Here is a 26294-nt window from a genome sequence, read left to right as displayed (position 1 = left end):
TCACAGCTGTTAAACGAATGTCTGTCTTTGCATAAATCAAAACATTTGTTTTCAGAGATGAGTGCTCAAACCTAACTTCGTTTCTTTGCCTGATTGCGGCTTCACGTTAATTCCGGCCTCCTGGCGCCACACCATGGACAGACGTGGTCATGATCTGATCACAGTCCATCTGCAGAATAATCTTTCCATAACATTGTAGGTATTTAAAAATGTAGTTTTTTCTTAGTACTTTGGACCTTGAAAATATTAACAGGTTGAATTCTGTTAAAATTAATAAATGAATGAATGATAGCAAATGAAACATGATTATTAGTATTATTATTTACACAGATAGTGTTTTGTATCTGAGGTTCTGGACACGTTAAATACACATGAGGTTCTGTACCCTTAACTGGAACTGTGTCATATCTGTAATAAACACAAAGGTCCAAAAGAGTTTGCATCAGTTAGTTTAGATATTATAACATATCTGAAGCTTAAATACTGACACAGTACGTACAGCTTGCTGGTGGGGTAACATTTTCCTCCTAATGTTGAGGACTTCATCACTTCCTCACTCTCTCTGCTACCACCTTCTTCATGGTTTGTCATAAACATCACTATTTTTCATGCTGTCTTAGTGGTTGCTGAAAGCTGCTTTTGAATTTCTAAAAAAAAAAAAAATCGAAAATTTGTTTCATCTACAAACAAATCTTTATACTTAACCTTCCCACACTTAGTTTGAAGATGTTTTCGCACCTCGTCCATCATCACACTGATCGTCAGCAGTGCAGAGAAGCAGATGGAAGGTGTTAAACAGTCTGAGGGACATGCTCATCACTCAGGTTATGACTGTTGAAAATGCTGTTTCACACATTTAATATGCTATAAGATGACTTGTGTTATGTTATATTATGTTAAGATGACAAACATGACATACAAAAGATACAATTTCAATTATCAGTGTCTTTGCTGAATAAACTGCTGTGTATAAAATGTTTAAGCAGTAAAACAGAAGCCCAAAAAATACAAACTGAGTCTAGCATAATTTGTAACATTCAGCTTTAAGATATTAAAATGTATGTATCTCTGAATGGTCATAACATCTTCTACAGGTATAACTGTAATATAGCTGTGATTTCTTCATTGTGGGATATGGAGTAGTATTTCAACATTTAATGAGTTTTATAAGACTAAGACTATTGTTTATTCTTATCATTAGTAGCAGAAGGCTCTCTATGTCTTGTCAGCTGAAAAGAAAAGGAAAGCAGGAAATGAGCGTGCTAACTACATGAAATTGGGTACATTTATGCCTGACATCTTTTCATTATTAACCACCTTGATAAATTAAAATAAATCGACGCCGTCTGTGATTGTGTTTATGCTTTTCAGTTTTAGAAACATGCATGAAATTGTCAGCATAAGCGTCTGTAGATTCTTTTTATTAGTCAAACTTGATCTGATTATTCAATCAATGCTTTCATTTTAGGAAAAAAAAATCTAATTAAATGTGGACAAAGTGTTTTAACAGAAATCCATATCAATTTGTTGCAATGTCATCAAACTTTCTACTTTTAATATGTAAGATAATAGAACACATTTTCAAAACTATTTAGGGCTAGTTAGGGCTGTGCAATCCTCTGTACAGCTGCACAAATACTCTGATTATTGTTAATAGGAACAGTTAATGTATTATTAAACAGTGAACGATGAAGGACTGATAACCAACAAGCAGCATTTAAATTCAGCAGATATTATTGCTGAAGTTATTTACATATCCTAGTTTTAGAATAATACTGTTTACATGAAGTGATATAATAATACAAAACAACAAAAAAAAGAGTTTTTCAAATTCATTGCATTATTAATGTAGAAATAGTGTATCTGTTTTGATTGTAGCAGAAGCTGCAGTCAGTTTCAATGACTGACAGAAATTTCCCGGATGAATCCCCCTGACTTCTTGCTCACACAGTGAATCCATTCAACAAACTCACAGTCAACCACAGTCCACTATCCAGAATAATATTTATTGCTTTTGAAGATATTAATCTTTTTCTTCTTTTTGCACTTTCCATTTTTCCTCTTTACAGTAAAACAAAGAAAGATGACAGGTAAAACCACTGCATTGTCATTGCTGGATGTGTACACACACATACACACACAAAGGAAACAGTATTTACAGCTGTTATACTCCAGGGGGATGTGACTGGAGGCCTTTCCTGTAGCAACTCAACAAACATAGAGCTTTACATTAACTTTACAATAGAGCTTTCACAACTAATCTTATACCGCCACTGTTTGACAAACCATAGGCTATAAAGGCTATGAAACTGTACAGTATGGTTTCGTGTCCGCTTGGTGCTCAAAAACCGGTCTGTAGAAAGGATGTTGGTCATTAGATCTGGGGAGAGCAAAGACAAACAGCTTTTGTAAATATTTTTCCCACTGATTAATGTCCTCAAGCAAACCAAATTGCCCTGCTGCTGGCATAGACAAAAAGCATTGATTGAAAAATAATCAAAACAGATTTTGGGGGCAGGATTTAAAAAAAGAAAATGCAAAGACCAATATTATTCACATTTGACTAATTACAGTACAGTTACACTGGGTGAATGCTAACTAGAAAAATAAGTCCACCGGCATGATTTTGAACCCAAAGGGTTTGTACACTGGGCATCTGGCAAAAATGACCAAGGGGCACAATTAACTGGGGTTGAGGAAATCAGAGACGGCTCCCAGTGTGAACTCTGTCCTCATCATAGAAAACATCTTCAGAGTGCAGATCTTCTGCCATTAATAATTTAAACTTTGATACACCTATGCTTATATTTTTCCAACATGTTTAAATATTGAATTAAATCACAACAATACAGCTAAATCTTATCATAGTGAATAATAATTAAATGTCATGTACACCATATTAAAATATATACAGAGAAATATTCATACAAATTCTAGATTGGTCCAGCTCCCTCTGCTCTCTTTTTCTTTCCTAATAGAAAATGTGCAGGAAATCTCTGGACAAAAGAAATCTTCACAGACTGTCACAGTTAACACTATTAAAAATATGGATTGTTAGCATTTAAATTAACCCACAAGAAACAATATAGAGATTTTTTTTAAAGCGCAAATTGAACTTAGGGGCAACGATTTCACTCCAAGGACAGCAGAGATGAGAGGCTTTCTTTGAAGGAGACGTTGACAGAAATGACCACAAGGTGGCAGTATTTGACTAGGTTTCAACAGTCATGGTGATTACATATATTGTCGAAATCTCAAGAATTACAGGACAAATCTGTAAAATTGGATCGATCTGAGCATTATTTGTTGTTCTGTTGTGTTAGTATAGGGATGTTGTTTGTTAATGTTGGTCAGGGCAGGGATTGCTGTGTTGTAATTTACCACCTCGCTGCCTTCTTTCATAGCTCAGCTGCAGACAGCAAATTGTGGAGTACTGCTGGCAACGTGTAAAACAAGTCTACAAAGCATGGAGTGAACATTCGGTGTGAGAGATCAAAACAGAAAGGACAAGATGGTGATACAGACAGCCGGCACCCTAAAAACTGTACGCCCCATGTATTCTGAGATGGACAAGTCAGTCGTATAATGGACTGCAGGCAAGTTGCAAACTTACGCAGCAAAGAGGGAAACACTAGTTCCAGAAGTAAAGAACTTAACTGCCTTTTCTGGAAAAGGTATTTATCAAGAGTGATAGAATATCTGATCATTCAAAGCAGAAAAACTGTCTTGGCAAAATGAAAGGAGAGAAGAAGAGAGTTATCAGAGCGTAGACTGGCAAGATGGTGGATGCATCAGAAAATGTCTTAACTGTGTATCATTTTAAGGGTCTCTGTCTCCCTGTGTCTTTCATGCAGAGCCATGGAGGGAGAAAGCGACGGAGGCAGGGATGGGGGAGGAGGGGTGATGGGCATCAGGCTCTTCAGAGGGTGAGGGGACACTGGTGGGGGGAGAGAGGAGATGGGTGGCAGCACGCTCCCTTTCTTTCCATCCAGCACGAGCTGCGGTCGGTTCGCCAGGCCGGATTCCTTCCCGATGCCAAACTCGTGATCGTTTTCGTTGTCTGAGCTGCAGTCGCTCAGATCTGTTATCTCCAGGTCCGAGTCTGACTCTGGGTCCTGCTTCACCCCTCCTCTCCTCTCTGTGGGACTCTGCTGGCCTGTCCCGGTCCCGGCACCGAGGCTGACTGCTCCCAGCCCCAGACTCAGCCCCGTGCCCGGAGGATTGGCCTCCACCCTCTCCCTTTCCCCCAACGCCGCCCCGTTGCCGATCTCTGTCCGACCCAGCGACAGGCTGCCTGGGTAGGGTGGCAGGCAGATCCTGGCTGGCTGACCACCTGCCGTGCCGTTTGTCCCACCAGTTTGCCCCGCTGCTCCCCTCTCGCCCCCGCCTGCCTCCCCTGGGGGAGTAGGGAGGAGAATGGGTGAGGCAGCTGGGAAAGGCTGCTCTGCAAAGGGTTGGGGTAAAACTGGGAGGGGTAAAGAGAGCCAGGGGGTAGTTTGGGGCAGTTATTGAGAGAGAAGGCCCCTGGGAGGTAGGGGTTGAAGCCCCAGGGGTAGTCAAAGGGTGGGTTGCGAGGGTACGGGCCCAGCAGGGACGGAGGTTTGGAGTAGCACGGCGCACCTAGGACAGAGAAAACCCAGAGATGGAGGTTAGCTCTCAGAAGGGGCAAAGGTTTCCTGACATACAACATCCAAGAATGTTCACTAATTATAGTCAGTGGTATTAGCAATTCTAATCAGGAGCCACGGGGGCTAATTCTGGCACGGCTGCTTTCAACAAAAACCTGGTGGTTCATTTATGCATGCCAGTGCTGTATGGTACACCCACTTCACACTGCTGCAAACCAGATGTGGACACAAAGATTCTGCACTGCGGTGAAAAGTAATCACGCAGCGTTCACATCTTCCAAATGGCTCGTTATTTCTGGGATGTTAAAAGAGAAATATATTACGACTCTCTGCCTCGGTTCCGACAGCTCTGATGACAGTCTCACTGTTGAAAAATCGAGTTAAGAAATAGCGTCCATCTCTTGTCCTCACAATGCTTTGACATGTCACTGTATCATTTCAGATTAAGCAGAAAACCCAGCAGTGTCGCAAATCAAATATTACACTGTGTTTGAATTCGGTTCCTTGTAAGCATCACTTGATAACAACTAAAGGGGGTAAATTTGAGGTGATGCTGGAATTCAATTTTAATGAACAAACAAAAGCGTTGCCTCTCGACCTACTCCACTTCCTTCCAAATGACAACCAACTCAAAGATTCTGTCTCTGCTGCACCCTCCACCTCTCCCAGTCTTTCTCACTCTCATCTTTCTCTCCCTCTTTCACTCTGTTATTTACTATGCAGGGCTAATTTGACAGTGGTGAAGTCTCTGCGTGCTGGGCCAGGAGTAGCTGGCAGACACATGAATATTGAATCAGTCAGGCAGGCCTCACTTGCTTATGAAAACACAGTAATGGGCGCCCACAGGCCACAAACTGAAGCCTGCACCCTCAATTAGGGCCTTCCTGCCTGGGAAGGGATTAGGACAGCGGGGACACATGGGAGGGAGAGGAGGGTGAGAAGGGAAGAAGGGGGGGAATAGGACCCGAGGACAAACAGAGTGGGGAGGAGGGAGGAGGTGCATGTTGTGTGATGAGGACTGCATGTGTGTGTGTGTGTGAGCACATCTGTTTGCACACTACCTATCGAGCTCTGCAGATCCGTACGCATTCTGTTGCACGTATAGAGTGTGCAGAAATACAAACAAAAAGCAGACGCATTAGCACCAATGCTGTCAATCAAGCGGGAACGCACAATCCCACGCTGCATTCATTGACACTGAGCGTGCTCAAACAGAAGAGGACAAATGTGAACAATCATGTTGAAAAGGTGGATGCTTTCTCCAGCCTTCAACTTGTTTCTTACTTGTGCTGGCATGCATAATTCACAAGCTAACCTGGCCTCTTTCACCTGAAGCGCAGCCTCACTGCAGGCTGCTATGGGACAGCCATCTCTCTTATTTCCTTTAACAATAAATGTTCATGCCTCCCCATATCCTCATTCCTCTCTCTGCTTTCCTCCTTTCCCTCTACCTTCTCCTCCTCCCTTTGTTTGAGGACTGTTTTCTGCCTGTACACTGCCTATACACTTCACCCTATGTAAGGTGCTCTTGTAACAGAGACAGCTTTGTCCCTGAGATGCTGGAAGGTTTCTAATTTTGCAGTGGCGATGAGAGTTTTTGACAAACTTCTCCCATTGCTTCAGCTCACCTGAACTGAGAAAAGGGAATGCGTCCAGCCTCAGTTTGTCTCCTTCAGGTCCCGGTGCTGCGGTCCCTCGATCAAACAGAGATGTTCCTCTACCGGTGTCTGGCAAACGAGGAAACAGGGACTGTATGGCCTACGTGGTAGAAAGGAAAAAAAAAAAGAGTGGGAAAAATAATTTGAAAATGAATTTGTATCATGAAAAGACATTTGAAAAGAAGAACATGTATTCCTACAAATCTGCATTTATGACGCTGCTGATGCCTTGCAGGGTAAAGTCATGTGTTGACAGCGGCCCCCTGCAGAGTGTGATGCAAACAGTGACACAGTCGCAGCAAGGACAGGATAAAAAGTGGCGCTATGGGACTGGGGGTAAAAACGGGAGGTGGGAGGACGCAGGGGCTCAGAGACTCAAAGGCAGGAAAAGTACAGAGTCAAATGGAGACCAGCGATTAAGATCGTAGGCACAAAGGATAAATGACAAGGAGACAGAGGGATTGTGGGCCGGTTTGTGTAAAGGGACACAGGGCGAACAGGAGTGAGATGTGAAAGAATGACACCCATTCAGGAAGTAGGGCAGCTGTGTTAGTGTGCCTGTATTATTTCTGTCCAGAACATGTGAAGGAGAGGGAGACAAGGTAAAAAAAAAAAAAAAAAAAAAGGTGGAACGGTTGAATCTTAGGATTCGACGGGACAAAGGGGGGATTTTTTTCCCCTGGCATGACTGCGGATCAATAGTATCTGTCACAGTGCAGCTCCCAAGTTTGAAAGGCAAGACTGTACTCCCAAGCTGCGAGATCTGCGTTGCTTAACAAACCGCATTAATGACCCGCCATTGATCTGATCTGACGCGACCCCTTTGCTTTCTGTTTCTTTCATTTTCAATCGATGACAGATGGATACGCCATCGGAGACAGGGATGAGAAAAGGAGGGGATCACGTTCTTCTTTTGTTTTAAGGGCAAGTTAAAACCATCCCCCTCCGTGGTCTCCTTCAGAGCCTGTACCTCCTTATCCCATCTTAAGGATGGCACAGACAAATGATGGATGATTCTCTCTTACTGTACTTCTAAGTTACGCGTGTTTTCTGGGACACTAGTCGTCCAAAATAAAATTATCTGCACACCAGCACTTGCATCCAAGTCAAAAAACAGTCTCCTTAAAGTTTCATGCATTACTGAGTGGAGAAACATTGAAATTGATTTGTTCATTATTTAAAGATGCATCTAAATATATTAGCACCGAAATAGACCCACAAGTAAAGTTCTAATTTTAATTCTGCGCCAAATTAGGACATTTTTGTTCGTGCTTCATGTATTCTGATACAATTTCATTTCTGTAAAAGTTTTACAATCTCTCAGGGCAAATAATAAGTGAATTGTACTCTATTATGACCACCATTAGAGACAGTGAATAAAAGATAGATGCAATGAATACCAGAACTTCTTTTGTAAAAAGGGAATGCACAGCAGGAGTCTGAGAATTATAACAGCAAAACCATTACCAGTGAAATAGATTTATAGCTGGATTAAATCACTGTTAATAAAAAATTAAGGAGCAGAGCGAGGAGTCTTGCTGTATCTCATCATTTTGTCTTTGTTGCAGGTTTGTCTTCTTTTTGTACACGCTGCATTTAAACAGCAGTTTTTCTAATTTCCTGCTATAGAGACACCAGCGTAGATATTTTAGAATTGTGTTCTGTATGACTGTCATTACTCAGATTTGTGAAACTATTAAATATATGTTCATTTTCAATATGACTGCAAAATATATATCTGACAAAATAAATCAAAATATATCTCTCTATCAATTGTATTCCCTCTCGTACCCTTCATCCTACCCTTCGTACCTCTGGGCTGCAGTCTGGTGTGGCGGAGCCCCCATTGAAGTGGTTCTGGGCCAGAAAAAAGGGAGAGTTGGCCATGTCCAGGATGGGGTAGTTCACCAAAACGACCTTACTGAAGTTAAACTTGTAGGTGAAACGCTTCCCTTTGGTTTTGTGCAAAATACGCTTGTTGTAGTAATACCTACAAAGGAGGAGGAGAGGATATCGATGGAGGGATAGAGAGAGGTGATAAAGGATGAAGGAAAAAGGAGGAGGAAGAGGAAAAGAGGAGGGGAAGGATTAATATAATGCTCACATCAAGGTTTCATTTTTCATCGCTATAAGAAAAGAATAAGTAAACAACCTCAGCCCTGTGAGGCAAGAGCTATGCTGATTTCCCACTGTTTTTATTCATCTCTTCCTTCCTCGAATCAATTCATGTCTGACTGCCTTGATTCAATACAATATGGTTTTGTAAAATGAAATTTTATTCAGCTGTTAACAGATGAAAAAAATCAAAAAGCCAAAACTCCTGTGAACCCAAGCATGCAGAAAATACAGAGCAAAAATTTCCTTTCATTAGACCAAGGGCAAAAAAAATAATATGAGCGTCAAAATACACTATCGTATAAATTTAAGACGTCAAAATGAATGAAAAGATGCTATCACAATCCTGGAATGTATCGGTGTCTTAAAACCAAATGTATTTCCATTAAGTAAAATCATAAATTTGTCAGTTAAAGTAAAAATAATTGTCAGAATCTTAAGATGAGAGGCATGATGGAAGAACTGTCTTCATTCTGGTATTTAGTTTGAATAATCAGAAGCAGTTTGGTCTATAAAACTGTCTTGTAAATGCGCATGACACCAAGAAGCTGTCACCATTTCCAACAGCAAAGCACGTTTACAAAGAGGTGGGACAACAAGCGAAGTCTCCATGGTAACGACCTCTGGTGTCTCCCGCTGGGCATGTCAAACCGTCGTCATGCCAGTTTCCTTTGCCACCCACAGAGGTGTCACAATGTACAATCTGCCAGGATGCCAGGTTGATCAGCATTAAAGGAAAAACATGGAGCCATCTGGTCCAGGTAAAGGAAGTGAGCGCTCAGGTGGAGCAGCGTAGTGGGGCAAAGCGGGATGCTTCAAATTAAAAAAAAAGCCTGTGGATGCATCACCACAAGATTTAAGTTCAAATCTTGGACAGCATTTCTTCCTGCAATTAGATTTCTTTGTTTCAAAGTGACTACAGCGGCTGCACCAAAGCCATTAGACAACCTCAGCATTAAATAGTGGCGAGCAGCACCTCATTATGCAGACGCACTATATCAACAAACACTGCGGCGTGTACATATCAGCACGTATCCACAGTGGCTGAGCCCAGCGCAATGATGTGTACATGTTTTGCTTTGCGTGGCAATTGTGCCGTGGCCCTTAATTGAGCAATTAAGTGAGGCTAATTAAGAAGGCTAATTGTGGCCCCAGCCAATTCATAACAATTAGACTCTGACGACAGCCCCCATTAACAAGAGGCCAAAGGAAAGCGGGGGGAGGGGGTGGGGTAGGGGAGCAAGTCGGGCTAGTGGGTATTTGCATAAGAAAATTGTGTGCGTGTGTGTGGATGTGGGTGTGAAATGCTGAAGGTATAGAGTGTGGCGTTGTTTTAATCACCTGCGCTAAGTTCGGAGGTGAGCAGTTTCCCTGTTCTGAAGAAGTCTGAGCAATTTCACGCTGGGGCTTAATTTTGAAATCTCTATTGAATTTTTTATTTGGCAGTTCAACGGTGAACTTTCCATTAGGATGTCCACAGATAAGGAGAAATTGAGGGTATTGATGTTCCTCAGGAAAAGTCCCTCCTTTATCTTTCCATTTTTTTCCAGCATGGAAAAGGGAGATGTTGATTGAGGATTAAATCCAGCAAGAGTAAACAACGCATGTAAACTGAGGTACTGATAAACAGTGTGACTTATCTGATACAGAGTTGCTGCCTGACATTCAGCACTTCATGTAGAAACACGTACCTCAGCGCCCTGCTCAGCTTGTCGTAGTTCATGTGAGGTTTGCATTTCCGTATCCCCCACAGCCGGGCCACTTCATCGGGGTCCTTGATAACAAATTCCCCGTAATCTCCTTGCCACGCGATCACCCCCTGATACTCCTCCTTCTGCAGCAGCTCCAGGATGAAGTGCCACAGCTGGATCTGTCTAGAGCCGGGGCTCGACTCGGGCTTGTAGGCCCAGTCTGGGAAGGCGAACCCTGCGCAGGGGGAGAGGGAGAAACAGGAGGATGAGGCTGAGGCCTGTCGTTTGTCCTGCTGCTCGCTGGGGGGGATCGCTGTCTGAATGACTGATGAGTGATGGAGGTAAGGGATGATGTGTTTAATATCACAGCACGTGCCTTGAGCAATGTTAGTCTGAGCTAATAGCCTCTAGCCTCAACAGATTGGTCAGTGGGATGATGACAGCTCGCTTGGAGAGGTCTGATTGATGCTGCTCGGGTCTGAATTTTAAAAGCCAACTGTATGCACATGATGGGCAAAGTTAAGCAAGTGTTTGACTCATTCCAAAGTAAATCTGGCACTAACTAGCTTAGTAAAATTATTAGATAGCGAACCAATTACCACCAGAGATTCAATTTGTTTGGCAATATGTGCGTATGGTTAATCTTTTTGAAGAACTGAATATTTGAGATGAATTTCAACATTCTGAAGATGCTTCTCAACTTTTAGCTCAACTGTATTTGCTTGATTTGGCTGTCTGGTTTTACCCAATTTAAACATGCAGACTCAGACTAGATTAGTTAAAGGTTTTTCCTACATTTTCTAAAAGAAAAAAATAAGATGCAGATTTGGTGCCATAATGCAAGATTAGAATGACTATTCATGACTTCAGATATGATGATGATGGTACTGACCTGGCGTCCAGAGGGCGGGCACCGGCGGGAGCAGAAGGTCACTGACGCAGTTACAGTCCATGCCTCCACAACACCTGATACACAACGAAGAGAAGACATAGACTTTTGCAAATGGAATCAGAGTAATACGAGCTTACACCTGATAGAAAATTATTGGTTGAAGCCAGAGTCTGCTACCCAGCAGGTTTATTGCTGCGAGTTGAAGTTGAAGACTGTAAACTTTGTTCAAAATGAAGGTATTGCATAAGGGTCTAAATGCGCAATATGAGTTCAAAATGATACCATAAATCAATGTGAAATATAGCAAGGTTATGTTTCATATGTACTAGGTAGAAATCAGGTGTTTGATGGATGTGATCTTGTCCACCTGAGGCCGTGTCTGATGCAACGTGGTGGACATCCCTATAGTGCATTTATGAACAGGAGGAATTAAACACACTTTTGAAAACCAACTTAAAAGCCGAGCTATATTATACATTAAAAATAATGTTTTCAAACATATAATACGGCTTGGGTATTACTTGGTGGAGTTTTTAAAAGTACAAACTACACAGTAAGTCAAACATCTCTGTGTTCAAAGTTGTGCTAAGGGCTGCTAGGGGTTAGGTTTAATGGTCTCCCAGAAGAGGATTTGTTTATGTGTTTTAGGTAAATAGAAAATAAGACATTTTATGCTTTTTCATTTTATATATGGGGTAAGAGAAGTAGTTTGTAATATTCAGAACCTTTACTTAAACACAAGTATTAAAACAACTATGTAAAGTATGCCTTTACAGGTGAATATCCTGCAAAGACAAGTATGTAAGTGTTATGTTTTTGATAATTATCAGCACTGATTTTTATTGTTATAGTTTGTTAAGGTGGAGCTCATTTAAATTATTTTATTTAGTGTTGGGTAATTGATCTAAAGCAGTCCATAATAATTTATGAACTCAATAATTGTTTTCAATTTCAAATCTTGATTTGTTTTCTGGTAAATGCAGTGAACAGTAGTAACAAAAAATACAAAATTTACCTCTGAATTGTAGTGAAGGAGAAATATACAGTCAATAGTATTATAAAAAAATTCAAGTAATGTACAAGTACCTCAAATCAGTCTCAAGTATCGTCATGCCACCACTGATTTATCATTTAGAAGTAAAACATGCCCACATTTAATATCAGAAACAAATCAAGTATGCAAAATATACAGCTGCATTGGGTAACAGCAGGAACTGATGTAAATCTAAAATAACTGAGATATCTCAGTTTTCTTTTTCAATATTTCAACTGTCTTTTTATACTATTTGCTTTCACCACCACACCTGAGTGAAAGCACCACCAGTGTGCACAAAAACACAGAACAAACTGTTGATTTTCACTCCATCCCTTTCCCCGCTTTTCAGTGTACGATAACGCATGCATGCTGAGCTTTATTAAATAAGAGCTTATAATGATAATGCCTCCTAAACAAATGCATATAGGCATCTGCTGACAGGAGAGGGCAAAGAGATTTCAGTGTTTCCACGATGAGCGTAGAGACGGAATCTAGTTTGGATATCACAGTTTCATCAGGGTTGTTTTACAAAGCTCAGATGGAAGAGATGCCCTGCTGCTACACTGGTATCTTTAATGCTGGCCTCTCTATCTCTCCCTTCACTCTCTGCCTCTATTTAATTATGCTCTGTGAATTTTGGATTTTCCCTCCAGCATTGAAATGGAACGTGAATTATTAAGGTGTGTTTGTATAAATTATTATTGCTAACTCCAGGCATTTCTCACTCTCTCACTCTCTGACTGACTCTCTCTTTCTATCTGTCTCTCTCTCTCGTTCGCTCTCACCCTGCTCCTAGCCTTTGGATTGTGGCCCCTCTCGCTCTTTCTCCTCCCGCTCTTCATCCTCCTTGTTTTCAAGCCGTTCCCTCTGTCTTCAAATATAGAGTTGGCATTCATCCTATCTCACTCACGGTTTATTCCGCATCATTCATGCTATGGTTCCTCTTTTTCATCTTTTCCTCTTGTGTCTCTGCCTGCATGCTTTCCCGTAATGAGTCCAAGTTGTTGCTATAACTTATATCTTCACACAAAGACAGAGATTTGCACAGAAGCGCAGCTCGTAAGAGATCATTTGGATCAGTCGGCGTAACACTAGAATATCAAATCGCACATCGATCTTCACACGATTAGAAACTATTCCAAAACGCATGTCCTTCCAATGAAATGTTGACATCTAACCCATTTATCTGACTGACGGCTTCTGCAAAGATTGGTCTTTAAAGAATGAGATATTCTTTGTGTTGGAGGTAGTAATCTATAAGTTTCCTCTTCCCTGTGGGCTACAGGTCATCGATACTGCATCATCTCTTTCATTTGCCATATTCACATGGTCCACAGCGTGTATAGGCTCATCTCCTCAGAGGAAAATATATATATGTGCTTCTGTCTGTCGGGGTCTCTCCAGCTCCCTCTCGTACCACCTACGCACTACCTCAAATCTATACCAATTCTTCCTTTTCCTATCCAGCAGCACATCTATATAGGTGAATCCTCCTTTCCTCTTCCCCACCTCCTTTCTACTCACACACACCTATCCACACACACCTATCCCCACCACCCTCTTCTCCCCCTCCCTCCCTTCCGCCCCACCCATCTCCTTTTCTCTCCCTCTCTCTCCTGCTCTGTGTGTTTTTGCTTCAGCGCAGTAATTTTCCGTTTGATTTCGGAGGTAATGCATTTTTTACAAATCAAAGAGGAAGCCAGGCTGCCCCCCCCCTCCTCCTCTTCCTCCTCCTCCTCCTCCCCTCCCTCTCACCCTCCCTCCTCCTCCTCCTCCTCCTCCTCCTTCTCTCCCCTGCCCAGTCTCTCGTTCTCGCCCCCCTCGGCCCCCCAGGCCAGAGAGGAGATAAAGGAGCCCCCATCATTTCCTTGTTAGTTTTGATTTGGGCAGCACAGGGCTTTCAAGTTCCCCCCATCACCCCCAGAAACATTATAACTAGCAGCCCAGGGAATACTGTTCCTCGTACGCACACACTTGCGCACACACATGCATGCACAGACTGTCAGATACAGACACTCGCAGATTGTAATGGATTGTACATGCACGGTAAACACACAGTCTCAAGCAGATGTGGCGCAAATATGCAGGTATTCAAGTAGCAGTCACACACACAGTGAAAAGCAAGCACACAAAATAAGACATGGAGCCCATAGATATGGACTGAATCAATATCGACACACTAACACACATCTCACCGAGCCGAAACAGAGAATGCACTTTGTTTACTAAAGATGCTGGTGGACTGATGGAGAGAAGAGATGTGGGCAGACAAAAACACGAATGCATTTTTATTTCGCACAGAGTGACTGCGGACAAAACCCATCAAACAAAGGACCTCTCTCCCACAAAAGGTCGCCCATGAGACCCAGTGTGGATGATGGATCACACAGTTACCAGCGACAATAGTAAACACATACAACAGGGGCACCAAGTTACACATCTGGACAAAAACACATTCAGTGCTCAAAGGAAATCTTAGCCGTGCACCTCCACATGTTGTACAGTGTAGGCCTACACTAGGTCTCACAAATGGATCATTACTGCTGGAAACCCTCTGGTGTGTTGATGAGTCAGAGGCTTTTCATAATTCAGTCAACTTGAAAGCGCGCTCTGGGTTTTTGTGACATGCTTTCTCTGTGTCTTTAGGACACAACAACAACAACACAAGGACACACACACACACACATTTACTATGTCAAGGCTGAAGGTGAACAGCTTTGCTGTTGTTGCTGCTCAACTTGCACACATCTGAAATCACTTTCTGCACTTTATACTTTTAGTCATTTTTAAAGCATCAGAGTGTGATATTTACACACTCAAAATGCTCACAATATAAAGACGTTGTGTTGATAACCACTATTTTGCTAAACGTCCCACAATGCAATGGACTGTACTGCTCACAATGAAATAAACTACTGATGCAGATTACGGAGGATGGAGTGAATGAGTGGGCAGGGTGTTTGTGGACACAGCCTCAGAGAAGTCTACATGTTAAAAAAAACGCTTGCTTGCTTTGTCTTGTTTGGGTTTCTCATGAAGAAGTCTTTGTTACCTTGCTTTTGACAAATACAACAGAAATAAAGTTTGCTTACTGGTTTGAAGCAACCTTTAAGTCACATTAATTGAATTTTCGGGACTTGAGTGAACTTAGTGGTGTAAAAAAAAGTGTGCAACAAGATAAGAACAAATTGGAACGTCTTTTAAAAAAGTCACACAAAATTAAAGCATTGGTTTACATTTTTTCCATCTAAAAGCTATATTCTTATGCCCACATTAGCAATGCAACATCTCTGAAGTTAGTCCTCTGGTTTCCCCACGGTGCTTTTCAAATATAAGAAATGACCTGAACTGTCTAAGCTACTGGAAAATTATGATTATAGCTGTTAAAAATGTTACAATGTTCATATTATTCATACATTTTCAAATAGACTCGATAGATATAATTGTTAATAGTCATTGTTTTTAGCTGTGAACTTGATGCAATAATATTAGCTTCTATCCATCGACTAATGACCTTTTTATGAACTCTCAACCATATTATTCAGGTAGATACAAATCAAAACAAAAGTATTATAAAGGAAAATCCCCAACTAAACCAAGAGTTACACATTGATTAGTCCCAATGTGTTTTTAAAAGATCAGTCTTGCCACCCAGGTCATGTATTTCTATTTAAAACACAACGTCTTCCTCCCAAACAGGACTGACCGAATCATACTGATGCAAGTTTGCAAAGAAGCTGGCAATCTATAGGACTGAGCCCATCAGCAGAGCTGGCATACTTGTGAAGCCAAGGTTAGTAGGCCACTGACGAGAGTGAAAAGAAAACAGTGTGAGGCATACACTGTAGTACCAACTATGTTTTGAAATTCTGCAGAGTGACTGGGGTAGAGGGAGGAAGGGGGGCAGCCTGACATTCAGGCAACATTATGTCTCCAGTGCTGTCTAAAGAAGGAAAGAGTGATGGGTCACGATATAAAAAGATAGAAAAATGTGAGAAGCATGAAGAGTCTGGCCTCTCCCGCTTTCTTTTTCCACTAGATGAAACGGACTCTGTACATCTGTCTCATCTTCCTTTTTTTGGTTGCCCCTGAAAAAGGCCCAACTGAACCCTCTCTCTCTCCCTTTCTCTCTGCTTGCCTCTCTCCCGCTATCTCTGTCTTTCCCTCTCTCTCTGTTCCTCTCCCTGGTTAGCTCTGACACACTGGTCAGCCTCAGGGTGGAAGAACAGAGGGACTCTGCTATGGGTTTGTTAGAGGAGATGGAAAGAAGGAGAGAAGAGAAACGAGGAGGGGAGAGACAGAAGAGAGAAGGAGGAGGAGGAGGAGGGGAGGAAGGGGGAAAAGAACCTGTCTATCCAAATGTTAAAGAGAAAAGTCAACGCTGAATCTAATACTACCCCTTATAAATTTCATCTTAATCACTTAATAATATTTGGGACGAACGGATCGTATATTATAAAAAGTGAACTATACCATTCATTTTTCTTATATTACTATTTTTTATGTATTCACGTACAAAATATACAACATAATAGGAAATATATTCATGAGTTTTTTCATCTGCATTTTTTCAGATAAAGTAGAATCTTAATAAGAATGCTACTTTCATGACTAGACTCTGTGAACTTCACTAAACTACAAGAAACAATGACCAAAACCTCGTCCATCTTCACCCATCCTTAGCCGAAGTAATTTTCGTGGACTAAAACAACAATAACTAACTCAAACCTTCAGCAATTAACTGATTTGTGCAAAATGTTGTATATATACAAGTCTTAACCCCTTTAATGATATGTGATACAATTTGACCTTTTTATAGAATATTATGCTGACTACATTTAGTTTAGTGTGTTATCGTCTGTGTTGTAGATTCTGTTGCTTAATTTGCTTTGTATGTCTGTTTTTAACATCCATGTTGGAAATATGTGCTTCCACCTTTAACATTTTATCGCTTGAATTAGTTAAGATCCATGTACATTTAATTACATTAGATTGCATTTGCTAAAACTCTATGAGACTATTTTGTAAAGAGTTTAAGAACCAAAGAGCTCTAAAAACGCAGAATACACTGATCACGTTGCAACTTTCATAGCAGCTAACTCCCCCCTTGCACCTTGAACTTTATACACCAATCAAACTGTCATAAGAGCGAGTGAGAAATCAGAAGAGCCGCTGTAATAGGAACAGGCAGCGGTGTGGTACTGTCAGTGTATTTAACCAAGATGTATAGTTACAGGAGTACTGAGGCTCTGAGACTCTGCCTGTTCTCCCACCCAGCACCGATTACTCCACACTACGGGTTCAAAGATAATACTGAGTCCTTCACAATGAGATGGGCTATCGTCTGACAGAGCTGCCCAGCCAGAATATCATTCAGTGAAATGTAGTTTCAAAGACACAGTACAAGAGTAGTATAGCAATCATCAAGGCGATGGTTTGTTTAAGTGATAAGATCATTGATGGTTAATGATCGGCTCCAAAACACAGCAGAGAATTATGTCTATATTTGAAACAGTTGAAAGGTAAGGAGATATTTTTTCACAACTAACTAAATCTGTCCAAAAGAGAGCAGGTCCAGGGCTTTGAGGGAAAAGTGGGGGGTTGCATTTTTCCTCTTGTCCCAAAATCTTTGAAAAACTTTTTGGCTTTTCTTATCCGTTAGCACAAGTGTCTTAATTTGAAATGTCAAATTTTACAAAAAACTAATTTCACCAAGCAGCTGTGCATTACAATCTACTATATATTGCATTTCATTTCAATTCAATTTGATTTATCTAGTGCTGGTTTATAACATCTCATAGCACCTCACATAGTTTGTTGGGGACTACTTTCAGTCGTGGACTAATACAAATTTGTTACCCATCTGAGGAGTGTAAGAAATATCCAGATATGTCCGATTAGCAATTTTGCTATTATTGATAATGAGAAACATCTAGAACAGGCCTACCACCAAGCCACTAAAATCATTCAAAGGCCAGTTCCACTCATGAGGACAAGTCAGGTGAAGTTGAGACTCCAGCTCGGGTCATAAATAGACCACTACATCCTGTGATAAATAAGGAAACTTGTTTTTTCGGACTTTGGCGAAAGGTGAAGAACTCCAACAAGTTTAAGAAGAGGTGAGTGGAGATGAGGATGTCGAGCGCGTGAAAACGGTAGGCTATTAGTATGATATAGAACGCTGGCCTTAAGAAAATAAGGAAAAGAAGGGGGAAAAAGGATGAAGAAAAAAAGTATCAATCGATAGGGTTAAATTATTCATCGTCATTAATTATCGATCGCTCTCCGCTGCCGGCTCGTCCGCCTCGCGCCAGAGTTGAAAGGAGGGAAAGCGCGCTTTATTAAAACCGGCTCGAGCCTCATTGTTTCATGTCCCGCGGCAAAGAAAAAGCTCGAGTTTGACTCTGCCTGCGCCAGTAGAAAAATATACACACCCGCACGCACACACACATTGCTCCACCTCCCTCCTTTGCGTTCTCCCTCTCTCTCTCTCTCTCCCTCTCTCTCTCTCTCTCTCTCTTTCTCCTGACGCGCGGGAGGAGCTTTGGGGAGCCTCGCGCGGTGTTCACGGGGCGGCTGTGTCTCGCGTGGATCGATGAGGGATCAATGGCTCGCGCTGACTAATAGCCAGAGAGCGCCTTTGATCTCGCGGCTGAGAGATCAAAACCTGCGCGAGAGGGAAGAGAAATAGGAAAAGAAACTGCGCCGGCGAGCTGACCTTCACACACGCGCGCGCGTGCACAGGCAAAAAACTCACGTCGCCGACGCACGCACGCGCGCGCGCAGCTTTTTCGAAATTTGACTGCAGGATATCCTACCAGCAAACAAAACCGAGATGCATTGCAAACCAAACCGCCGGCGAATATGCATTGGACACATTGAGAATAATAACCAAAGTATCCAGGGTATAGCCTACACCAGACTCGCACCCCGCACCCCAAAATACTTCGCACACACCACCTTTCTTCCTAAGTCGAAGTTGTTGCTTTTGATTGTGACTTCCTCAGACAACGTGATACGGTGAGAACAAGGGAACCATCTGTTGTTTCCAGCGAGCAGATGACTGTCCTATGGGCTCAAATTCACGCCTATAGAAAAGAAAAGGAGTGTGTGCCTGTTTCTGGGCGTGATGGAGAGAGGCAAGGTGATAGCAATGTCTGAATAAAAAGAGAGAGAGAAGACGAACAAAATACCAACATTGGCTTAAATTGAGCTAAGTTTGTTTAAGATGTGAAAGCAGGTTTTAGCAACTCTGTAATGAACTTAAAAAAGAAACTGCAAATGAGTGGATGAAATGTGAGGATGTTACACTGAAGTAAACAGTGACACAGAGGCTGTAAGGCCACTAGAACGTACTTTTACATCATTTTAAAACATTATAACAGTGTTGCTGTTTCCTGTTTCATGTAGGAGACTTTAACACAGCTAAAGTTTTATCACTTTGGCAATTAATAGTCTTTTTCCTACCTCAGAATACTGACTCTTAAACCAATATGATTAAGAAGTCTGCTGCAGAAAATGAGAGATGGTTTTGGGTTCGAGACCTTTTCGGTAAAGTCAAGCAAATATCCTTCCAAATTTCCAAATAAGCCCATTTGAATTTCTGTTTTTTTAACTGCATTTTCAACCTCTGTGGTCTAATTGACTCAAGTATCTGTCACTATGCAGCATTCTTTCAATTTTGTACATTTTTTTCCATGTCATTCAGTGACTTTTTGGTAAATAAAAGCAGCCTTGCTCATACATAGCCCTTAAAATAAATGATAAAATATTTCCTTGCCTCATAATGCAGAAACACTTTATGGCCATTTCTACATTAGTAGCATCTACTGTTTGTGCCAGTGGGAAGGGTTCAGTCCTTCTATACAGAGTTTTGAGTAAGATCCGTCTTTTATATTACTATTAATACTCAACCAGGATAATAATGTCAATAATCCTCTAAGCACCGCAGCACAATTCTTAGAAAAAAAAAGCTAACTTGTTTTCCACACTTTTACCTGAGGAAATGCACTTCTCTCTCCCCCTCTGTCTCTCCGCTCACCCTCATCACGCTCTCTCTATCTCTCTCTTTATCCCCCCGTACACCCCCCTCCCCTCCCCTCTTTGGTCAGTGAGTTACTCTCTCTATCGCTCTCACTTCCCGAATTAACCACTCAAGAAGTCACCACCGACTCAATCAATAGCTCATACATAAACCCTGCTATAATCGCTCCCCCTGCCTGCCTGTCTGTCTGTCCCCCTCCCTCCCCTCTCCTCTCCCCCTCCGCCAGCATCTCCTCGCACTCTTTTTCCCTTCCCTGTGCCCCTGTGTCTCTTTTTATGTCTTCTTCGTGTCCTCTAATTTGAGACACTCTCCTCATATAACCGTCAAACCTCTGTCATAAACATTAAGATCTTTCAATTCCAAAATAAGTCCTCACCTCTACTCTCTCATAGCCTGTGCACCTTCTGAAGGAGTCTGATCTCAACTGATTTGACACGAAGAGAGACGTCTGTTCTTTGAATGACAAAATTAGCCTGCTTGGTGAGCACATGATGAAGATCTATTCATTCCATAATCAAAATAGTATTTAGCTCTATTCTGAATTTCCCTAGATGATGTCACAGTGATTTTGCACTTTACTAAAAAATTCAAAAATGCTACTTACAATATCCATAAGACTTGAATAGTTGATTGAATATTAATATAAAACACTTTGTGAAAACAATAAAGTGTGATAATTGTTTCCGCTGCTGTCCCTGCTGTTTACACAGTCCAACAACCTTAATGAACGAAGAAGAAATGGCAGACAGAAGGAACATCAGGAGCACAATCTCTGGCATCAACAAAATGAAGTGCATGCAGGCAGCTTTCTAAACTGTGAAGACTTACAAACTCACACCAAGGCATTCTAAACTGAGACCAGAAACATGTGCCGTGTACGTCTTTTAGAAACCCAAAGCATTACAAACAACTCACTCAGTTGAAAACTAATAAAGTCCAATCTTCAGTTCATGTGTGTCTCGTACTGAATACTTAGTATGAAAGGTGACCTGATGCTGCTTTGGGAGTATGTTAACTCTTATGGTTTCACTAGCTACTTATATTCCTTTAGGGACTTGATATTTGTGTAGCATCCCTCTAAAATTTATTACAGAAGCACAGTAATTCTTTTAAGTGCAAGGGCACTATCGGCCTATGTTAGCGTGTCCAGCCAGAATGGGCCCAGTATTGCGTTATAGCAAAGACAAGGAGACATCAATATTGCATTATCTCATGTTTAACTGTGAGACACAGATAGTTGTTTTGGGGGCCTTAAAGATATTGTATTACCAGAGGAGATGCAGACAGACACACACATGAGGAGAGAAAAAAAAAGAAAATAACACATAGAGAATTTTAAAATTATAAGGCCTCTACACACCCTCTGCTCCTACCCCTTCCCTCTCTCTTTCTCTCTCTCTCTCTCTTCCCTCCTTCTTCTTCTCTGCCTCTCTCTCCAAAGTCTTTGATTCGTCCGTACGGTTTGATCTGCAAGAGAGCGAGTTTTGTAAACACATTTTTCACGATCATATAGCCACGGGCAAGGGGAGCGTGAGGCGCGGAGGAAGAAGAAAAAGAGGGAGAGGGAGAGACTCAGAGAGAGAGAGAGGAGTGTGTGTGTGTGTGTGTGTGTGTGTGTGTGTGTGTGTGTGTGTGTGTGTGTGTGTGTGTGTGTGTGTGTGTGTGTGTGTGTGTGTGTGAGAGAGAGAGAGAGAGAGAGAGAGAGAGAGAGAGAGGGAGGGTGGGACGTTTAATGAGCGTGCAAGATGGAAAGATAGACTGACAGAAAATGCAAGGATGGAGTCACAAATATGGCTCAGTGCTATACAGCACAGAGCAACAAAGACACTCACACACACTCACACACACTCGAGAGAGCAGGCTGATAGTTTTGGCACAAGTAAAGCATCACAGGGGTTGATGAAATGTGAAGCAACAACGAGAAAAAGCAAGTTATTCAGTTTTCCTCATCATGCAGAGGGAGGTGACACTCCAACACTGTATTTCCCGATATGACACTTCCTGACTGGTGAACCCATGTAGGAGAAACAGAAGCACAGAGAGAGAGAGAGAGAGAGAGAGAGAGAGAGAGAGAGAGAGAGAGAGACTGATGCATCTCGTTTGGGATGATGAACACAGAAAACAGAGAGAAACGGCGTCTGAAAAACAGATTATGGAGGGAGCCAATAAAACGTTGCGCACAGACGGTAAACACACTGTGGTGTAAAGCTGAACTAATAAAAGTGCTCTCATTCCCTTTTTCTTTTTCTACTTGGTTGGAACATGTTCCGTTTTTTCACCTGGCTGCCGCTAATTCGTTTAGGTTCGACCGGCTCCGGTAATGGCGCTAACCCGTCGCCTCTACACCGACTCCTCTCCACGGGACACGACAGAGAGGAGGCGACGGCGGCTCGGAGTGTGCAGCGATGGCACACAACGATCCAGGAAGGGTCATGATGATAATAGAGAAGGGGGGAATATGTGTGGTACAGTCCACTTTGAGTTCAACAGAAATTTCTCACTGAGTTTGAAACTTATTCAGGGACAAATGCGCATGGATTATTGGGAAATTAACGGATCCGGCTGCGCAAAAATGACATTAACGCATGCCAATTTTGCAAATATGCAGTACGTCATGCTGCATTTGAAGGCCTAATAAATGCATATAATAATAATGAGTGTATGTGGAGGCTCAACACACTGTTGTAACCTCGTGATGAATTGGCTCCTTCGACTTTTGGGGAAAGCACGAACTGGGGTTAGATGCAGGCCATCACATTTAAAGTGCTTTTCCACTTCGAGATTTGTTTGTTTTCCTAAAAGACGGGGAAACAGTCCTCAACAATTCTGCACAAATCCCTCGCGTCAGTCGTTAAAAAATGATTTTCTTTTCATTTTTCCCTTTTCCTTGCATTCCTTCTTTTTTTTAACTTAGCTACTGCTTTTTAGAAAGAAGAATAGCTGCAAGCAGTAAAGTCGGTTGTCAGTGTGTGTGTGTGTGTGTGTGTGTGTGTGTGTGTGTGTGTGTGTGTGTGTGTGTGTGTGTGTGTGTGTGTGTGTGTGTGTGTGTGTGCAGTGTAGTGTAGCGTTTCCTCTTCCTCTCTCTTTCTTCTCTCGGTCTTTTCTGTCCGGGGAATTGTTCTCAACGTCCACAAACACATTGCAAATACCCGCCGGCCCAGCAGCATCGATTTCTAATTAGACGCCAGGATAATCGTTGGAGAGAGATGAAAAAAAGAAGAGAGTGATAGCGAGACCGAGTAAATAAATATATAAACGAATTAGAGCCCAGATTAATTGAATGAATATGAGCATTAAAAAGAAACAAAGGTGATCTTGGCTGATAAACCTTGCGTGGACTGAACGGGAAATCAGGCTTATACACAGAGGAGCGCAGGCTGGAACATACACGCAGAAAGAGGAGGATGGGAGTTTTCTCTCAAGGCGACTGATTTGGAAATTAGGCCTACTTTTAATTCTGCTTAAAAACAGTTTTGCAATTACTGATGGACAAAAGGCATCCAAATGCTAAGTTCCCAGATGTGATATTAGTGCATTAAAGAGCTCAGTGCATCCTGCAGAAAGCTGATATATAAACTTAAATGCATAAATAGGCTATTAAAGTGGATCAATAAATATATGTTGGTCAGCAGATGGTTAAAATCTGTGACAGCAATCAACCTTGAACTAAAAGCCACAGCTGGATTCTCCAACTTCTCTCCTCTTCAGTCAAATTTCCTCCTCTCCCCTCCTCCCTCCTCTCCCCTCCTCCCTCCCTCCCCTCTTTCTGTCTCCTGACAGAGTGTGACAGGGGGTTAGCCGGGGAGCTCAGGTAGCTCGTTTACTTTAATTAACGTTTCATCATCCTCGGAGCGGGACCGCGCACCGTACTCTTTCATGCTGCTCCGTCTCTCATCCCTGTTCTCCTTCCATTCATCATCAGCCCCCCTCTGCCTCTCTCTCTCTCTCTCTCTCCTCCCCACCTTTCGGCCTTACCTCTCATCTTTTCTTCAACAACTCGCCATATCGCCCCCTTGCTCTCTGTCTCATGTCCACTCAAGCATATACAGGATAATAATTCAAACGCTTTCCTTCCTCGCCCCCTTCCTTACTTTCCTCCTCTTCGTCCTGCCTCTTCCTCCTCCTCCTCCTGCTGCTTCTTTTTAACTTTGTCATACCCCACCTTTTTTATACATCTAAAAAAAAAGGGCAATAATGATGTCATCACCCGCATTAACTCCAAGCTGGTTTAATCAGCTTGTTGTGTGCCGTTATTTTGAAGGGTAAAAACTGCAACATTCCGACTATTACAGTTGAACATTAGACCCATTACACGGCCTGTAGGTTGTTCGTCATGGACACATTATGGCGCTGATGGAAGAAGAAGAGGATCACAGTTATCGAACGGTATTGATCATCCCGGATCATATAATAGAAAATAACCCCCCAGTCGGTGATCATCATCCAGCAAGCAACCGCAGCAGATAAAATCAAAGGTCTCTTTCTCCATAGACTAAATTATCAATTAGTGAGCTAATGTCCATAAGCGCAGTCTATTGATTTTAGTGACGTTTTTATCCTCAAATTGTTTATATGCATAAGCCAATAGAATTAGATCGCTGCTTTTCTAAAGTGGATTTTTGAGATTGACCCCCCCCCCGTTTCGTCCCATGTGTGTAGGAAGCGAGATCCAGCTGAGAGAAGTGGGTTATATGTATGAAAATGTAACGCAGCTTCGTAATGAGGGGATTGTTAAAAGTTCAGCTAACTTTCATCGTTTGTTTCCAGTCCATGGTAACTGGACGGCAACACTTTTATAACGCGTGACATATGACTGTGCTTAAATTGCGCAGATATAAGTCATGTGTTGCTCATGGTTTAGCGTCATTATTTGACCGAAACGAAGACTCTCACATTTTGAAAATGTCCAAAATGTTATCTGAATTTGAACTATGATTTATCTCCCAATTTTCCAAATTTGTTAAACCCTCTCTGTCGTTATCTGATGAGAATTAACTGAAGGGTTTAATGAGGGATTACCAGCCGAGTTATCGCGATGCTTGAGAAAACAATTAGTTTTTTTGTTTATTTTTTTTTTACTACTGGAGGAAGAGGGATTACGAAAAAGGAGCAGAACGACATAATTAATTTGACCTGAAACGAGCAACGATGTGCGCTTAGAGTAAAGACGTCAGTGATGATATTTTAGGCATTTTTAAGGTTAAAGCCTTGTCTTAATAATAAAAAAAAAAATTCCTCCAGTTTTCAAAATGGTTTTCATCACCATTTTGAACTTAGGATGTTTTATTTAGAAACAAAAGCTTCCTATTTCAGTTTTACTTATTTTATTTGTGACTTTCTATTCAGTCACACAATTCAGCTGATCAAGGTTCACCATATTTAGGCCTAATAATTATACTAGTGAATTGAAATTAAAATATTATAATTAACTCCTACCAGCTATGATAAATGCCTATATTGTAGGTCTATTTGTAGTTATTATTCTGAATGTAATAACAATATTACCCTACAAACTAAGACCTCACATTGAAATACAGTGAGATTCCACAGTAAACAGAAAGTTAAAATCCAAGGACAAAAAGTTGGGGGATAGCCAAATCACATAAAAAGCTGATATTTTACTAACTTGCTCTTAATGAAAAAAGGAATGCTGAAAATGAATCAATAAACCCAACCTGAAAACTTTTCACAAAACAATAGTACCGAATCCCCTTGGAGCTGACTTAGAGCCGGGGTTTGATAAGACGGTGGAAATGGCAGGTGTTATATGAAGCAAAAATAAAATAAGAGAAAAAGTGGAGTAAATGCAGTTAGACTCATATGGTTCAGCGTGATATGGCTGTGACTTGTACACGGCCCGAGACTCAGCATGGAGCACTCTGAGAGTTTAAACAGTTTAAAACACTTACAGTGGTAACCGGATTTGTAGCCTTGTGGGGTTAAGAACTTGATGAAATCCACAGCGTCCGCTGGGACTAGAGGTATGCGCTCACATACAAATTGCCAGTGATAAAGAGACAAGTGGAAGCTCCTCCATCGCTAACCTTAAACCCCATGACTCTTACACTGGTTCACATGAAAAAAACTCTCCTACCCAGAATGCAGTTGGCACAATCCTGGACCCAGGGGAGATGGGACCGTCATTATGATGTAAAATGCTGGCCTTTTGCCATTGTTTTACCTGGACACACCTGTGCCAAAGTGTAGGTGGATTAAATTTTAAATTGTTG

At 41.7% G+C, this 26294-nt stretch overlaps 1 protein-coding gene across 1 annotated transcript; it reads right to left on the bottom strand.

Annotated features, from left to right (window-relative positions):
* Positions 1 to 1987: 1987 nt before the first annotated feature.
* On the bottom strand, positions 1988 to 21529 carry erfl1 (Ets2 repressor factor like 1). The gene is given in 7 exon segments (XM_051957184.1): positions 1988 to 4405; positions 4408 to 4620; positions 6257 to 6386; positions 8099 to 8276; positions 10093 to 10327; positions 10985 to 11058; positions 21425 to 21529. Coding segments are annotated over 6 exon segments (1419 nt in total). The 5' UTR covers positions 11046 to 11058; positions 21425 to 21529; the 3' UTR covers positions 1988 to 3803.
* Between the last annotated feature and the right edge of the window lie 4765 nt (positions 21530 to 26294).

This window comes from Acanthochromis polyacanthus, chromosome 12 (assembly GCF_021347895.1).
Source record: "Acanthochromis polyacanthus isolate Apoly-LR-REF ecotype Palm Island chromosome 12, KAUST_Apoly_ChrSc, whole genome shotgun sequence".
NCBI classification, from domain to species: domain Eukaryota; kingdom Metazoa; phylum Chordata; class Actinopteri; family Pomacentridae; genus Acanthochromis; species Acanthochromis polyacanthus.
Note: the sequence above shows the minus strand (reverse complement) of the source record. Positions and strands in the feature narration are given on the sequence as shown.